Source organism: Mustela erminea, chromosome 6 (assembly GCF_009829155.1).
Source record: "Mustela erminea isolate mMusErm1 chromosome 6, mMusErm1.Pri, whole genome shotgun sequence".
Classification (NCBI taxonomy): Eukaryota; Metazoa; Chordata; class Mammalia; order Carnivora; family Mustelidae; genus Mustela; species Mustela erminea.
The window spans coordinates 23,941,079-23,960,224 of NC_045619.1; the positions used below are offsets into that span (position 1 = coordinate 23,941,079).

A 19,146-nucleotide genomic window follows, 5' to 3' on the forward strand; every position below is an offset into this window, starting at 1 on the left:
AAATCCTGGAGGCTCTAGTCAAACCAGGTAGATGACCATATTGATAGAAGTACTTGTCCGCCCAGCAAGTTCATTCTTGGCACACTTGCCTACCACACATTTAAGAGACTCCAATACTTAGCTGACAGTAGCACTTATTAACTCCCCAGGAGATCTCTTCTACCCTACGAATTTCACTCTCCTGTCCACTTTGTCCTACACCCACCATCTTGCTTTCTCAATTCCCCTCCTTTCTACCCATGCACAGTCCTGCATGATGCAGTCAAAAAGACAAGGCATGCCCTGACTCCTCCAACCCCACCCTTACACACAATGCCCGAAAGATGGTAAGGTTTCTGTTCTATTTTGTTTTTCCTACAAGAATTCATGAGCTTGGCTTTTATCTTTTTCTCCTTAGATACTGAGATCAGGGAAAGAAGCAAAGAAAACAAAGGAGAAGGCAGAAGCTGGAAGCCCTCACATATTAATATTTTGAGACAGTCAGTTACCTACTCTAGGCCTTAATTTACAATCCCTATTAAAATCAGGGTGATAATATTTACCTCTGAGGGTTATTGTTTTAAGCTGTGTGTGAAGTGCCAACCATAGTATCTATCAGGAAGTAAGCATCCAATAGATGGAGGATACACATTGGCTGTTAGTCATGTATTTTCAAAATATATATTGACCACTTACTAGTATTAGGCATGATGCTAGGCACTGGAGAGATATAAGTGAAAAAAGCAGACATACTCCTTGCTCTCACAGAGCCTTCATTCTGGAATAAAAATTCACAAAGGCGGGACGCCTGGGTGGCTCAGTCGGTTAAGCTGCTGCCTTCGGCTCAGGCCATGATCCCAGAGTGCTGGGATTGAGTCCCACATTGGGCTCTTTGCTCGGCGGGGAGCCTGCCTCTCTCTCCACCTCTGCCCGCCACTCTGCCTACTTGTGCACTCTCTCTCTCTCTCTCTCTCTGACAAATAAATAAAATCTTAAAAAAAAAATTCACAAAGGCATGATTGTATTTGGAGGCAATCAAAAGGACAGGAGGGACAGGAGATTTTGGCAATCTTTAAAATGTGGGATTTGAATAAAATCATCCTGCTACTTTTTAATCAAATACCCACTTATAAAGCATTCCTCCTTATTTTTTTCCTAAACTATATTTCACTTTAGAGTTTTTTTTTCCCCTTTTTTTCAAGCCCTAGAAAACCTCTTTTCTTATAGTCTAACCAGGGCTCTACTGGTGATTTTGTGACCATCTACACAAGGTAACTAGTGACAGCCATGAAGAAGTATCATTAGCTTCAGAGGCCGGTCCTTACTTCTCTGTCTCAAGGGGAGCGCCTCTCTGAAAACTTCCATGAATAATTCAAGAAGCTATTTCAAAGGCACGAATAACCTCAACAGTTAGAAATAGGTCAGAAAAAGAAGAAGGTGAAGGAAGAGGAGGAGGAAGATGAGGAGAAAGAGGAGGGTGGGAAAGAAAGAGAAGGAGGAGAAAAGGAAGAAAGAAGGAGGAAGGAGGGAAAGAAAAGCACTACTGTGTCTCTTATTGTTCATGTACTCATTAAAACTGAATACCAGGATGCCTGGGTGGCTCAGCTGGTTGAGCCTCCAACTCTTGATTTCAGCTCAGGTCACGATCTCAGAGTCGTGACATCAAGGCCTGCATAAGCTCAAAACTCAGCAGGGATTCTGCTTGAGGATTCTCTCTCTCACCCTCTCCCTCTGCCCCTCCCCTCCCACACTCCCCCGGCAAAACCTCAAATAAATAGGGATGCCTGGGTGGCTCAGTCAAGTGTCTGCCTTCGGCTCAGGTCATGATCCCAGGGTTCTGAGATGGAGTCCCCGCATCGGGCTCTCTGCTCAGCAGGGAGCCTGTTTCTCCCTCTGTCTGCTGCTCCCCCTGCTTGTGCTTGTGTGCGTGCTCTCTTGCTCTCTCTCTCTCTGACAAATAAATAAAATCTTTAAAAAAGTAAATTAATAAAATAAAATTAATTAATTAAAAAAAATGCCAATGACTCCTGAGAGATGGGTACACCAAGGAAGAATCCCAGGGAATACTACAAAATTCAGGCTGCTTTCTACACAATTGGTCACACCAAAACAAAAGCCCAGAGTCAGTAATAAAACACACCTGCCAAAGGTTGAAAATTTGAATTGCAGGTATGAAAACGTGCCTGAAGACTGAAGAGCCCTATCAGAGATAACTTAAATACCAATAAGGTCAAAACTCAAGAATCAGATCCTAGACAGAATGCAAAAATAGCCATAATAAAAGGCATATTCATAGTTATCTCCCCTGTGAAGCTTAACAAGCAGGCAAGTTACTCACCCATACAAAAAATAATCTATAAAGTGAGGTATTCTCACTTCTCCATATCCTACAGAGACTATACCAAATTACATATGCATTATTAAATAGTTAGAGGGAGAATAGAATGCTGTTAAATAATGAGAACACCAAATGTTCGTAGGCACTGGAGCATTACAATATCTGTTCTGAAGAATTAAATGTATCAAACATTACTGCCCAGTGCTGTTATGCCAAAAGAAAATCTGTGATGTTCCAAAGGAGCAATCTGGTGTGGAAACCAGCAAGAGTATACTTGGTCTTTCCAAAGTACTTCAAACATGTCATGATGGCATACCTAAGACCCATCATGGTTATAAACATGTTAATGATCTGAGTTCAGGACACTGAAAAAAAAAATTCACCCTCCTAAAAATTTGCCAAATAAGCCCAAAAGTGTGGGCCAAAATAAGCTCCTAGTCACAGAGGTCCTAGAGTCTTATAAAGAACTCTAAGTGGATGCCAAGATTTTAATGATAATGCTACCCTACTATCACAGTAAGTCAGAATAATTCCCATGACCACTGACAGCGAAATTTTTCTGAGTGCTGTGAGTTTAGAGGAGAGACTAATCTGAAACAGGACAAATGGTGAATAGGTCAAACAGTTTGGTGAGCACTTAGAGCTGAGCCATCAGACAGAGCCTAGGGTTTGAACCAAAGTTCTTCTACTTACTAGTAACATTTAATTTTCTCATCTGTAATGTAAGCATAATACCTACCCCCTAAAAGTATAAAAATTTTAAAAGCTAATGGTTATAGTATGGTCAATAGAGTGCATGGACCAATTCATTATGACTGCCACTACAATATTTTTTATATTTTATTCATTCAAATACTCCTGCTGTAGTCATTGCTCAAACTGACTATAGCTCCACCACCATTGAGAATCAATCCAAATAATCATGGTAACCTGATCCAAGCTACCACCTGCAATCTTGCCTTTTCAAATACAGCTTTAACAAGAAGGCAAAGTACTTTCCTAACGTATTGCACCCGCCATCTGTAAGACCTACAGGACACACATGCTAGGAATGATTTTCTTATCCCTTAAGTGGTAGTCATCATATTTGATAATAAGCTTTTTGACACATTTTCTCACATTTGTTGTCCATTCTTTTTAGGAAGGAAGGGATGATATAAATCACATTCTGAGTTGTAGATCCCAAACTGAGAGATCTCCAGAGGTTCAATGATATGTTCAAGAAAAGAAGAATATAACCAGGAAGAATCACATTGATTGGAATGCCATTGTTTAATGAACATGAGGGGATAATTTGATTTATCATTGGTGGTAATAGACCCGTTTGTGGTCACCAACTCCCCCAAGTGGGACCTCTACACATCTACCAGCTAGCTCTGAATCTCTTCTATCTTTTTTCTATTTCCCTCAGGGGCCAGGCCACTCTTTCTCATTCCTCCTGAAATCTCCTAACCTAGCAATCTTGACTATAATCTCAACCCTTTGCTTTATTAAGAAAATCTTTAGTACTCAAGAAGAATATCTTTAACTTCTACCCTTACCACCTATGAAATTCCTGTGTTTGGGCCCATTCTTTCCTTCCCTTCTGCCCCAGCCTCTCAGCATGGCTCCTCTAGAGGGTAAATTCATGTTCTCCTTTCTGTCTTGGAAACCATCATAGAAATTTGTGTCAAGATGGAGATTCCATCCACTTATGATGAGCAGCAGCTCAGTACTCAACTCAATGAGCACAGTAGCATGAGCAAAAAAATGGACTTGCCCTTGTGTCAAAGCAATGAGATTTGGGGGTTATTTATTACTACTATATAGCATAGCCCACTTTGAACAACATAGCTTCCAAAGTGAGGCCATCCCTAAAACTCTCTGAGTGACTTCATACACGCCCCTGAATTCAACCACCAGCAATATATTGATGATGAAAGTACAAATCTCTGCTGAATGCCTGACCAGTCTATCCAACCATATGCTGACTAGTTCTACTCAGTTATCATCCTGGCACCTCAAACTCAGTACTTCCAAAGCAACTTTCTCTGACCTGTTCCTGCCTTCAGTTTTCCTGTAGAGTCAGGACATCACATCCACCTAGCCAACCAACCCAGAAACCAAGACATTTTGGACTCCTCCCATCTTCATCTAACCAGTACAGAACATAGTCCTGGTGACTTCCTTGACCTTTCTCTTGTGTCTGTCTACTCCTGTGTCCTCTTCACCTAGGTCCGAGCCTCATCACATCTCTAATGCACAAGTTAGGGGTAGCTGCTCTTCTGCTTCCATTTGCTGTGCTTTCAATTGGTTCCCCACATTGCTGCCTAAGGTTCTTTCAGCAGCACAAATATGATCATTCAGAGCCCATTTTAAAATCCTTATCACTAGCTTCCTACAGCCCTCCAGATAGATCTGCTGCTCTTTATCCTGCCTTCTAAGGCCTTCCTGCCAAACTTTCTAACCTCAAATTTGCCTTTTCCTTTTTCCTTTAGCTCCATCAAATTACACACAGTCTCTCCATAGCACTACTGCCTACAGGGGAAAACAGCATGGATAGTCATCATATGACAGATCTTATCACTCTATACCATAGTTTCTAGTTTATCAGTGTCTTTCAATGTGTTGTAAATTCCAGGATAACAAATCTTTAATCTCAATAAATATTCTCTTTGTAGTCACAGTACCCAGTATGGCACTTAACACAGAGTACACATGCAGTAAATGCTTGCCAGATGACTGAATGGCCGCCTACCTGTCTCAGTAAAGGAATAGATGATTACATACTTACACACACAGATACATAAAATCTGTAGATAAATAAATGAAAGAATCCTAACATGACAAAGGGAAAATTTGCATTTCTTTCTTATACCAGAAACAGAGGCACATGACAAACACAATTGAGAGAAAGCATTATTCTCCATTTCCATCTTATTCTGTTGCTTTAATCCTATAAGCTGTACTGCCAAACTATTCCAAGAGGACTTCTCTGAAAGCAAAGGAGCCATGACATCCCAGTGCCTTCTGCACTCTAATGAGAAGACCTACAACTTAACCATGAAAGAGCCAATAAGAGGACAATCTACACTGGGAATGAGAATTATTCTGAGAGTCAAGACAGAACTTCAAAGAGAATAGCAACAGGTCTATTTGAAGAGCTCCCAAGTGAAATAAAAATGGGGAAATGAAGAAAACAGTCTTTTTCCATGGCTATTTTTCAAATAATTTTCCTTTCTTTTTCTTTCCCTTCTTTAATTTATAGATTAAACTAATAAACATGGGTTTTAATTCCCCATGTGTGACATTTATAGCAACGTAAGATGGTAAATATCAAATGGGTTTTTTTCAGTCCAATAAGCCTGCAAAAGAGATTTTGCAAACATTTTAATTATGGAAGAGCTGACATGCAGAACACAACAGCAAACTTTGCTTTAAAAAAAACTTCAAGCTGAAATGGTTCCAACCTGAACCGATAAACTTTTTTAGGCTATCTGTGCCATTTTCTGTATCTGTTACTTCACTGGTGGAAGGATTAATCTTGAGCTGCTTCCCAATGAAATTTCGGCAGGTTATCTGAAAAAGGAAAAAGAAAACAAATACCATTTGGTCAGGCATTTATGGCTAGAAATTTGGCTTACGTAAAATGTTTATCTTATTTTTCACTTGTCAGAAAGAAGAAATACAAAAGGATGCTACAAATGAAAGCTAGCAGAGTAGCACTCAATCATGACAACTTTCAGCAAAAAAAAGCAGCCACATAACTTTTTATATCTCTTTTGTTCAGCCCAGCTGGAGAAGCATTAGGCAAATTATGTAGAGCAATTAGAATATGATTTTCTGATATTCTATAAATCCACTCGTCTAAATATATCTTCTATTATGCAAGTTGAAACATATCTAAAATATAGGCTGCTTTTCCAGTGGCTGATTTTTCCACCCTACTCATAATAAATGCAATTTAAACTTCCCTGGGTGAAGTTTTTCAGAACTAATGTCCTCTATAGTATTTTATTTTTTATTTTCTTCTAAGATTTTATTTATTTATTTGACTGACAGAGATCACAAGTAGGCAGAGAGGCAGGCAGAGAGAGAGGAGGAAGCAGGCTCCCCGCCAAGCACAGAGCCTGATGTGGGGCTCAATCCCAGGACCCTGGAACCATGACCTGAGCCGAAGGCAGAGACTTTAACCCACTGAGCCACCCAGGCACCCCATCCTCTGTAGTATTTTAAAATTTGTTTTCTAACAGACACTTAAGTCCTAAGATTACAAAATATCTGAAATCTGAAAAGTTTTAGACAAAAGGAAATTCTTTTAAAAGCTCCAACTGGGACACCTGGGTGGCTCAGGCAGGCATCCAACTCTTGATTTTGGCATGGGTCATGATCTCAGGGTTGTGAGATCAAGCCCTGCATCAGGCTCCATGCTGAGCATGAGCCTGTTTGGGGCTCTCCCTCTTTCTCCCTCTGCCCCTCCCCTGCTAGTGGATGCACCTGCTCTCTCCCTCTCTAAAAAAAACAAAAGTCCAAGAACTTCTGTTTCTCCATTCCTATTCCTTGAACTAACCTATTTCTCAAAATACAGATCCCTTTGAATCACAGTCTGAGATTCAAAGTCCCTTGTAGGTACTTGTACAATGAGATGTAAACAGTCTAATAAAATGCAAATTCCTTTCCATAGCCTAATAAGGCCCTATTTGACTTACTCCTTTCCACCTCCCAGCTTCATTAAATAAATCTTAATTGAACACTTATTATGTGTCAGTCACTGCTCAAAGCTCAAGGATAATGCAATGAACAAAGCAAACAAAAGTTCCTTTTCTTATGGAACTTATTCTAGAGGAAGTAGAAATATAACGAAGAAAATAGAGAAGTGCATTATAGAGTATATTAAAGAGTTATAAATGCTATAGAGAGAAATAGAGCAAATAGGTACATAATTTTATATAGGATAGTGAGAATATTTTGCACACAGAAAGCGACATTTAGCAAAGACTAGAAAAAAGTGAGAAAAAAATCAGTGTGGATATTTGGGAGAGGAGCGTCCCAAGCAGGGGAGCAGCAAAAGCAGGAAGTCTTAAAGAACAGAGAAGCTGAAACCTGTGGGGAAATAAAGATGAGTCACTGGGGATCACAGGGAAATGTGTGGGGCATTAAGGCCATGACAAGGATGTCCACCTTATCTCTGAATCAGATGGGAAGTTGTAGGATTTAAAGAGGAGGAAGAACATGATCTTGGGTTTTTAAAGGGTCATTCTACTTGCTGCATTGAGAGTAGACTATAGGCTAAAGGCAGGGATTCAGGGAGGTTGGAAGCAAGAAAGCTAATTAGGAAGTCATTGCATGAATCCAAGCAAATATAACAGGGGCTTGGATCAGAGGAGGAGTGGTAAAGGTAGTGATAAGTGGTCTGAATACATTTTGAAGGTAGAAGATTTGATAACCAATTTGTAATGGAGTAATGAAAGCAAGGGAGGAGTCTGGGATGTCTCCAAGGTGTCTGGCCTGAGCAACTAGGAGAACAGTGTTGTCATCAACTGAAGTGGGTAGGACTTGTCAGGTTTGTTTGAAATATACTAAATTTCAGAAGTGTATTAGACATCTAAGAGATTATATAGATTAGGCAGCATGACAGTTTGCCTACTCATTGGATCACCCTTCACTGACTGCCTAAGGATAACAGCTTCTGGCCACACCTGTAAGTTTCCTTCCTTCTGGGGATCCTGACTGATGACCTTACAATTTTAGACTTCTCTGGCCAGCCCCCACAATCACATAAGCCAGTTCCTTGTCATAAATCTTGATAGATACATGACAGATAGAAAAATAGATAGATAGATAATAGATCCTACCGGTTCTGTTTCTCTGATTGAACCCTGACTGATACAGGGAATTACATGTCAACACAGAATTAAGGAAAAAGTTCTAGACTGGAGCTATAATTTCAAAAGTCATTATCATAAAGACAGTACTTAGAGCCACAGACTGAATGAGCTCACCAAGAGAGAGGATGCAGATAAAGAAGACAGGAGGACCAAGAACAAAGTCCTGGGACACACTAACATTAAGAACTTGGGAAGAAGAGGAAATAGAAAAACACCCCTGTTTTTACCCTTGGCCATGTCTGTGACATTCCAGCCACTCAGACCTTCTTCTTGTCCCACCCCAGGGCCTTTGCTCTTGCTCTTCTCTTGGGCTAAACGGCTCTCTCCTATGTATGGCTGGCCATTTTTCATCAAAGGTTACAGTTTCCAAGAGACATTCCAGATTTCTACCTCCCACTCCACCTATCTCTAACCCACGGACCCATTTTATTCTCTTCGAAGACTCTAATGATCATGAATCTCTTTATGTATCTGTTTACATGTTTATTATCTGGCCCTACGTCTACTCCTCTAAAATTAAACTCTATAAAGCAAGAACTCAGACTGTGCTCTCATGTTAGAATAAGTGGGACTACATTTCAGTCCTCACGTACACTGGGGGCCTGGGCCAGGATGAAAACTGTATAACTATATGCCATGGCTCTGGTAGTAGATAGTTGATACACAGAGCACCTAGGTGGCTCAGTGGGTTAAGCCTCTGCCTTTGGCTCGGGTCATGATCTCAGGGTCCTGGGATTGAGCCCTACATCAGGCTCTCTGCTCCGAAGGGAGCCTGCTTCCCCCACCACCTCTGCCTGCCTATCTCTGCCTACTTGTGATCTCTCTCTCTCTCTCTGTCAGATAAATAAATTAATTAATTAAAAAAAAAGACAGTCTATACACATTTATTAAAGTAATAAATAAAAGAAAGAATTTACTTCCCTTTCCTCCATCTAACTCAAAGCTGTATGATGACTTTCATGGTCCTTACAGACTTTCACTTTTAAGGGAAAATATTAAAAATTGTATCATATGATTATGTTGGCATAAATACAATTATAGTAATAGTAAAAATTAAAACATTTTCTTTGACCTATGTTACTTTTTTTCTTCACACTAAAAAAAATTAAAACACATTTAGTGGGCCTCTAAAATTTCTGTGATTCTAGACAATGTCCTCACTGTGCCTAATGAATATATCAGCTCTGGCCTGAATGTAAGTTTCTTATGCACAAGGACTTAATTTTTGTTTACCCTGTACCTGGAAAATATTGGCACATAGCAAGCTTTCATTAACATTTGTTGATTTGAATGATAAATGTCTAAGTAAAAATAATATTTATCTGAATCCTAAATCTTTGTATTGCATATGTGCACTTATCAGAAATCACAACTGTAAGAAGAAGAGAGCCAAATTCACCTTCTCATTGTATTCAGCCTCATATCTTGCACAAGCTTGTTGGGTAACATCTGGGCCATTGAACTTGGATATTCTTAGAAGAAGCTGACGCTGTGCATACACTAGGAGTGGTGTCACTTGCTCTGTGTATCTCTCACTAGAGAGGGGTAGAAATACATTAAAAAGAAGACATTAGTTAAAATGCATTTTTTTAAATGAAAGCTTGCCACTTTTGATTTCCCTTACAGCAATACTTACTGTGAAATTATATTGAATTGGATAGCAAGGGATACCAGTGTTTCCCATTTTTCCACTTGATATAAAAGTTCCAGAGATTTCAATACAAAATTATGGATCCATTTTAAATCAACCACATTTACATCATCCAGAAGATGTTCAAAATCAAGGCTAGAACCACCGTTATCATTTTTAATATTTCCATAGCAGCTTGGAACACTGAACTCCCCTTTTTCTTCAACAACCTGCAAGTAGTACATGGAAAAAAAAAATGTATTTTCAGATATCACTATAAATTCTTTGAAAACTGAATGTGATAGAAAAATATAACAGGAAAAGAACTTAAAAATTAAAAAATTTAAATGTTTTTATCATGCAAATCAACATTGCTAATCAACAGAATTTTCTATGATGATAGAAATGTCCTACGTCTTTGTTGTTTGATATAGTAGCCACCAAGCATGTGTGGATACTGGAGCTATCAAAATATGACTGTTGCAACTGGATTTTTAATTTCATTTAATTTTAATTAATTTAAGCTTAACTTTAAATAGCTACATATGGCTAGTCATTACCATATTAGACAACACAGACTGAGGGCCATACTTCCTGGTCCTCAGTCACCACATATCTAAGTAAGGATATTAAATGAATAAGATAAAGTTTTGAAACAGGTTTTAGTATATACAAACTATTGAGTTTCCATAATGCATGAGTTACATTTACCAGTTTGTGGCATAATATGTCCAATTCCCTGATGCAAAGGTCAAACATATGGAGAAGGAAATCTTCTAGAAAACCCTGTTTCTGCCTAACTTAGAGGTACTATGTAACTAATCTATTCATTTCCGAGTCCCTTACGCATTTATGTATATCCTTAGAAATTCTTGAGGCAAACAAAAGCCCTTAGATCCACCTATAAGCCAGGTTGCAGTCCAACAAATAGTTGGGTAACTCAAGACCAGCCCCTCTTAAGCTGATGTTACTATTACGTATAATCCACACAAAAGGGAGGTATGGTACCAACAGAAGTAGAGGACAAACATCTCTAACAAGATTCATGGTCCTTGAGGTTGGAAGAGACTTAGGAAGTCATCTGGCTGTGGAATGTAATATGAATGCCTCAAGCCAGTCTTGTGTGTGAATAACAGGTATGCCATATCTGACCTATGTGAATCTGCCTTCTTAGCACAGTCACTGGCACATGGGACATACTCAGTAAAGGATAGTTTCCATTTTATTGATATTATGAGCTCCATCCCTCTACCCACTGATTCTACAGTAATTCTTCCAGCAGCACAAAGCTGTATAAGGGGTTATCTCCATTTCCTTGACCTCAGGGTTCCAAGTAGAGGCACTCTTGGCCTTTACTCAATCCTCTTGGTGAATATAAAGAAATCAAGTCTGTCCCACTCAACTTTTCCCAGGTGATGGCTTTGTCAGAGCCTGCTGGCCTATAGGATGACATATTCTTTCTTCAGACATGGGTAAATTTCCTGGGTCCAACTGAAATAACTTTCCTGGGCCATTCCTGAAGAAGAGTGATATCCGCTCTCAGTTAGTTATGTATGCCTACATGGTTAAGTTTACTTCTGGGATGAAGGATCGGGAGGCCCTCTGTGGTTACTATATCTTCCACTATAGCTTTCATGTGTAATTTTTAAAAAAACCTTTTATTAAAGAAAATGTCTAACACTTATAAAAGCAGAGAAAATAATATACTGAGGCCCTATCTACCCACAACCAGGCTCAACCAATTATCAACTTTTGAGACCTACTTGGTTTCCTCTGTATATATAATCCCACCTAAAAAAGAAATTAGCAAAAAATGCTTCAAAACATTATTGAATGGTGTTCACATATCCTTTATATCTGATAAATTTTTGAGTGCATTAGTTTGAAATGGGATCAAAATAAAGTCCAAACATTGCAATTATTTATGTCTCTTAAGTCTTTTTTAATATACAGGTTTCTTTTTTTACTTCAATTTTTTGTTGAAGAACCCAGGTTGTTTGTCTTGTAGAGTTTCCATAGTCAGAATTTCTAGTGATGCATCATTTCATTTTAAATATTTCTTTGTCCCCTGGATCTTCTGTAAGTTGTTGGTTAGATTTAAATGCTTACTCCGCTCCCAGTTTATTTTTTTCCAACAGGTATACTTCACTGGTGCTGTTCATCCCCCCATGAATTCATAAAGAATTGCAAAATCCTCATATTCTAATTTCAACATTCTTTCTTTACTTACTTCCTGAAAATTCTATAAAGAAAATTTTCTCTTCTTTGACTGTAACTATTTGGCTATCCTCAAGTATAGTTCACATAGAAATGGAAATGGTAATCAGTCCTTCCCCACCCCCCCCCACCAAGGAGTCCTATTTCTTTTAGTGGGAAATGGTTTTTAAAGAACACATCTGGGTGCTAAGAGTTGTCATTTCTTTTCTGAGTCCTTTGAATCACTTTGACACCTTTGTAAAATATTGACCATATGTATCAGTCTATTTTGAGAGTCTCTGTTTTTTCCATTGATATGTTTCTCTTTATGCCAGTATCATCCTCTTCTAATTACTACAGCATTGCTAAACCTTGAAATCAGGTAGGGAGTTCTCCAAATTCAAAGATTTTCTTGGCCGCTCACATTTCTTTGCATTTGCTTATAAGTTTTAAAATGAACAGTCAATTTACACTGAAAAAATGTCTGATGGAATTTTCATTAGAATTTCACTGAATCAATAGACCAAACTGGAAATAAATGATATCCTAGCAATATTAAGACTTTTGATTCATGAACATGATATGTCTATGTCTATTTAGACCTTTAATTTTTTTCTGCAATGCATTACAATTTTCAGTGTAAAAATCTAATATATATTTCCTTAGATATAGTCCTAGAAATTTGATATTTTGAATGGTATTTTTAAAATGTCATTTCCTAGTTGTTTTCTGTTGGTACAAAGAAACTTATTTTTTATATTGACTTTATGTGCTGCTATTTTGTTTATTAGTTCTAGTAGTTGCTTTATAGAGTCCTAACAAGTTGGAATTTTCCATGTAAAAACTCATATTATTCCCTTCTAATCCACATTCCTTTTGTTTCTTTATCTGCCTTATTGTACTTGTCAGGATCTCTGGCATGATATTGAGCAAAAGTGGTATGAGCAGACATCCTGCTTTGTTCCCAGTCTTAGAGGGAAGCTCAAAATACCTCACCATTAAGTACGGTGTTAACACTAGATACTACTTTTTATCAGGTATTCCTAGTTTGCTGAGAGTCTTTAACATCAACGACATTGTTTTTTTTTTTGCTTCCAATTGAATTAGTCTCTTTTTATTCTCTTGATTATCTCTTTCTGAGTTAACTACTTCTGTTTGTAGGTGAGGAAATGTATAATCATCCACTTCACATCTGACACTCTACAAATATGGTCTTTTCCTTTACTTCAACTTAGAATTAATACTTGTAATTCTTGTTAAGTTTTGTTTTGTTTTGTTTTTAATATACTAGTCCCAGAGGTAGTTTTCCCTGTTTACCTGAAGTTACCTGAAGACAGTTTTATGCTATCCATTTGTGGTCTACAACAAGGCTCTCTCTTCTCTAGAACACTGTAAGACAGACTTAGTTTAAACACATATTAAAGTAAGAGGTATCCTCTCAAATAAGTTTAAATGCATTTTATTTTTAAGCAACCTACATATGGCTTTTTCTTAAACAAACAAACAACAACAAAAAAAATGACTCCACTCCAAATAAATCAGTATTAAAATAAGTGAAAAGATCAGGATGACATCAACCACTTGTCCAAGCCCTGGTGTCAGTGTGGATGTGTGAAAAGCAGCAGCCAGTTATGATGATAGATGATAGATCCAAAGTAATCGGCATTTTGTTAACACGTTTTTTCCATTTTGTTAACATTTTTTCATTTACATTAACATTCATTTCATCCTTAAAGAAAATCATATATAGGGTCACTATCCTCATGGAAGTTCAGCAGAGCTACCATGCCATCTGGATTCATGTTTTCACCAATAAAAAACTGGCAGTTTTTGAATTAACAAAGATGTGCTTGATTTGTCTGCATTCTCTGTTATAAAAGGGTTACACTTTCTGGTCCCTGTTCTTCAAGTTTGCCTTAGACTGATTTCCTATAAGCTATGATATACTTTTCACAGGCTTCATTTGTGAAGTTTGTTTTCTGTAAGTAATAGTTCCTGACAATATCAACACCAGTGATTACTGTGCTTTTAGTACCTTCACTTTCAGGGCCTTCAGCAAAGTACATTTCCATCAATGGTACCTTCTGTCCTACTATTTTCTCCTTCACCTCCAGGCATAGCTCATTTGCAACCTCCTGAATCTTGTAAATGTCAGAGAACATCTCATCATGTCTGATGAGGTCCAGGTAGATAATCATGATGGCAGCCAGAGAAAGAGAACAGCAGCCCTGGCTTAGCAGGAACCCAGAATTCAGAGCAAGAGCAGTGCAGCTAGAGCAGCACTTAAGGGCAGGGAAAACAGGTGGGAAAAGTGATATCAAATTTTGTAAATGCTTTTGCTCTATTTCAGTGATCATATAATTTGTCTCTTTTATCCTGTTAATATGGTGAATTACCTTGACTGATCTTTTTTTCTTTAAAGTTTTGTTTTGTTTTGTTCTTGAGACAGCATGCCCAAACAGGGGGAGGAGCAGATAGGGAGGGAAACGGTGGGGGAAAGAATTTCAAGCAGACTCCACACTGTGTGCAGAGCCCAACATGATCCTTGATCTCACCACCCTGAGATCACAACCTGAGCCAATACCAAGAGTCAGATGCTTAAACAACTGAGCCACCCAGGCACTGCCTGATTGATCTTTAAATGTTAACCTTACATTTCTGGGATAAACCCACTTGATCATCATTTGTATAATTGTAGATACTATATATCTCATTTGCATATTTTATATATTGCTGGAACTGATTTGCTAATATTTCATTAAGGAGTTTTGTGTCTATGTTCATATGTTCATGAGGCATATTGATTGATTCATACTTTTTTAAAAGATTTTATTTATTTATTTATTTGACAGAGAGAGAGACCACAGTGAGAGAAGGAACATAAGCAGGGGGAGTAGGAGAGGGAGAAGCAGTTTTCCTGCTGAGCAGGGAGCCCAGTGTGGGGCTCGATCCCAGACCCTGGGATCATAACCTTAGCTGAAGGTAGATGCTTAACAGCTGAGCCATCCAGGTCCCCCCATACCTTTCTTTTTGATATATCTGTCAGGGTTAAGCTGGCTTCACTTCTAAAAATATGTTTGTGTATGATTTATTATTTTTGTCCTTGTATGTTTGCTCAAATTCTTTAGGGAAATATTCTGGGTCTGGAGTTTTCTTTCTCTCCAAGTTCTTAATTATAAATTCATTTTCTTTAATATATTTAGAGCAGTTTATTTTTTCTATTGCTTCTTGTGTCAGATTTAAGCTATGCTTTGTGATAAACAAGTCCATTTAATTTAAAGTTATCAAATTCATTAGTAAAAATTGATCATAATATTCTCTTATTTTTCTTTGAGTATCTATCGGATCTGTAGTTATATCTTTCCTTCATCATTAATGTCAGTTATTTATGCTCTTCTTTCTTTTGTTCTTTATCAGTATTCCTAGGATTCCACTGATTTTAATAATCTTTTCAAATGACTAATTTATTAATTTTATTAATTTTGGTTTTTTTATATCTAAATTATTTCTGCTCTTATTCTTTCATTTCCCTTATTCTTTTTACTTATTTTGAATTGAATTTGTTCTTCTTTTTTTGAGCTCCTATAGGTGGACATTTAGAAAGCTGATGTTATATCTTTCCGCCTTTCTATTAAACATTTAAAATTATTAAGTTCCTCTATGTACTGTTTTATTTGCATCTCACAAATTTTGATATGTTGTTATCAGTTTGAAATATTTTAAAATTTCTCTTATACTTTCTTCTTTGACCCATGGATTATTTAGAACTATGTTGTTTAATTTCCAGATACATGGGAGATTTTTCTTCCTAATTTTTATTGGTCTATTCATAAGGTAGGGGTCAGAGAACATACTCTTCAAGATTTCAGTATTTTAAATTTTATTTTGACTTACTTATTATGACTTACTTAAATTTTATTATGACTTACTTTATTATGTATACTGCACTTGAACTACCTACTTATCCAGAATTAAATTCAGAGTTTAAAGACTTAGTCCTCCATAAGACTGCCCTTATTTTAGAAGTCAGCCACTAGTTTCAGGTCTGCACTTCTGACTGAACAGCTATAAATTTAGGGGTTTCCATAACGCCCTCAGATTCAGTAATTGGCTGGCATTCACTTAAAACACCATACTTAGGATCACAGTTTTATTATAAAGGATACAACTCAAGGACAGCCACATGAAAGAGGTACATAGGGGGCTCCTGGGTGGCTCAGTGGGTTAAAGCCTCTGCCTTTGGCTCAGGTCATGATCCCAGGGTCCTGGGATCGAGCCCCGCATGGGCTCTCTGCTCACTTCCTCCTCTCTCTCTCTCTCTGCCTGCCTCTCTGCCTACTTGTAATCTCTGTCTGTCAAATAAATAAATAAATAAATAAATCTTAAAAAAAAAAAAAGGACAGAAAGAGGTACATAGTCTAGAAGGGGCCTGGATAAGGGGGTTCGATGCCCTCTCCCCATGGAGTCAGACCACAACAACCAGCCAACATATCAATGTTTCCACCATTCTGGAAGCTCTTCATGCTTTGGGTGTCCAGAGTTTACTTTGAATTTCTCTTATTAGGAGCATACACGTTTATGATTAGTATGTCTTCCTGATTAACTGAGCCTCTTCTCATTATGAAATGTCTCTCTTTATCTGTCAAAATACTCCCTGATTTAAAGTTTATTTTATCTAATATTAATAAAGTCTCACAAATTTTTTATGATTACTGTATTCCTAGTATGTCTCTTTCCACTATTTATTTTCAATTTATTTATATTCAGAATACTCCTCATATAGTCAGCTATTACATGTCTTTTTTATCCAACAATCTCTGCCTTTTGATTAGGGTGGTTAAACCACTTATATTTAATACAGTAATTAATATAATTGGGATAGATTTATTATTTGCTATTTGCTTTCTGTTTTGCCCATATGTTTCTCTTCCTCTGTTTCTTTTTTTTCTGCCTTCTTTAATTCATTGACCACTATTTAGTTTCTACTTCACCGCAATGGCTTTTTAGCTGTATCTCTTTTTTGGTATTACTCTAATGATTAAATGCATCCTTAACTTATCACATTCCCCTTAGAGTTAATAGTGTACCACTTTATATAAAGTGTAAAAGACATTACTCTGTCCTTTGAACTACAGTTTTCACATATTTTATATCTAGAAATGTTATAAATTCCATGCCTTAATGTGTTTAGTGCTTATTAATTTTCAATGTGTTTAGATTACATCATGATTGCACTTTTTCTATTTTATTTTCATGTCTTAAACCACAGTGTGGTAGATTTTAAATGGTCACAAATACTACCAGATTTCAAATAATAGAACAAGGACAGATAAAGCAGTGAGGTAAAGAGCAACTGACAAGCTATATGATCTCTCTTGGGGTCTGTTTCGCTGTCAAAAAAATTGCTTTGAGGATTAAATGCATTATAGTTAGTTTATATAGAAGCTGAAGCTCAGTACAGGTTACTATTTCCTTAAAAAAGTTGGATTTTCAGGCTAACATATTTACAATTAACATCAATGTGAGCTGTGTATTGTGAACCAAATATTAATAATGAAGCAAATGAAATGTAGACAAACTAAGTAGTAAGTCAAGGAAAATATTAATTTGTATTTATCCCAATGTGCACAGTAAAAAGTACTTATTAATTGGATGAAGTAAAAATAATTACCCAAGTGCTCTTACCTTAATAGAATCAATATTTTGTAGTTCTACTAACATGTCAATAAGTAATTCTGCTCCCAAATAGAATGGCAAAACACAGGTACAGAGGAAACAATCTTGGCTAATAGGAAATGTTTTATATATATCCACTGTTTGTTTAAGAAGTATCTGTAGCTCCTGAGTAAAGTTCCAAAGGGCCCGACAGCAGTTCTGAAGCAGAGTCCAATAGCCACCACGATGAGCAAGAACCTAAAACAAAGACAACATTTAAAAAATCAAAGTTTCAAAAGTTAGAGATCTCTGAACAACTTCATCTTTCTGCAAAAATTATGTTAACAGGGGCGCCTGGGTGGCTCAGTGGGTTAAAGCCTCCGCCTTCGGCTCAGGTCATGATCTCAGGGTCCTGGGATCGAGCCCCGCATCATGCTCTCTGTTTGGCAGGGAGCCTGCTTCCCCCTCTCTCTCTGCCTGCCTCTGTCTACTTGTGATCTCTCTCTCTATGTCAAATAAATAAATAAATTATGTCAACAATAAAAAATAACTGTGTGTCATTTATATCATTATCTCAGTTAATTCTAACAATAGCTCCTATGAAATAAGCATGCACTAGCATTCTACTTAATTTACAGATAAGGAAACACAGATTGGAGCTAACTTGCACAGGGTCATGATCTACTAAGTGGTTAGCTAAGATTTGCACACTAGCAGTCTGACTCAAAACATTTCCATTGTTCTAGGTTCTGAGAATGTGGCAATGAGCAAGGGTAACCGGGTCTGCCCTCATGTTGCTTCAGTTTATTAGGGGCAACTGACACTAGAAAGTAGACAAATAAAAATGTAGTTCCAGGGGAGCCTGGGTGGCTTAGTGGGTTAAGCCTCTGCCTTTGGCTCAGGTCATCATCTCAGTATCCTGGGATCGAGCCCCACATCGGGCTTTCTGCTCAGCGGGGAGCCTGCTTCCTCCTCTCTCTCTCTCTGCCTGCCTCTCCACCTACTTGTGATCTCTGTCTGTCAAATAAATAAATAGAATTTTTTTAAAAATGGAGGTTCCAGGGAATAATAAGTATTGTAAAGGAAAAGAAAGCAGAATTGGGTTAGAATCTGACAAGCATGAGATGATATGCCCTTTTAGATGGGGGTGATCAGGAAAAAAGTCCTCTCTGAGGAGGTGACATGATCAGAGACTTGAATGTTCAGTTGAACAAGTCATGTGAAAGTGGGGGAGAGGGTGTTGAGAGGATAGGATTTGAAACTGAGGGACCAGCAAACTGCAAAGGATGGAGGATGAATTTGAGGGATGAGAAAGGAACAAGCTCTGTGCTCTCAAGATCACACAGAGGAGAGTGGACTGAATGAGAGCAAGATGAACTGAGTTCCAAGAAGTGAGCAAGACCCAGACCTTCCAGGGCCCTGAAGCTGGTGGAAGGATAGAATGCAGTGCCCTTGGTCAAGGGGGATGATGTGGGTTTGCT

The 19,146-nt window shown here is 37.8% G+C and overlaps 1 protein-coding gene and 1 pseudogene across 3 annotated transcripts in view; both read right to left on the reverse strand.

Annotated features, from left to right (window-relative positions):
* CFAP54 (cilia and flagella associated protein 54) overlaps positions 1–19,146 on the reverse strand; it is a 325,575-nt gene that overhangs the window by 139,536 nt on the left and 166,893 nt on the right. For all 3 annotated transcript variants that reach the window (XM_032346701.1, XM_032346702.1, XM_032346700.1), the window contains exons 36-39: positions 17,696–17,923; positions 9,821–10,044; positions 9,584–9,719; positions 5,767–5,875 (exon numbers count right to left, since the gene is read on the reverse strand). In XM_032346701.1, the coding sequence (XP_032202592.1) occupies positions 5,767–5,875; positions 9,584–9,719; positions 9,821–10,044; positions 17,696–17,923 (697 nt within the window). The remainder of the gene's footprint in view (positions 1–5,766; positions 5,876–9,583; positions 9,720–9,820; positions 10,045–17,695; positions 17,924–19,146) is intronic.
* LOC116592396 lies at positions 13,737–14,438 on the reverse strand (annotated as a pseudogene).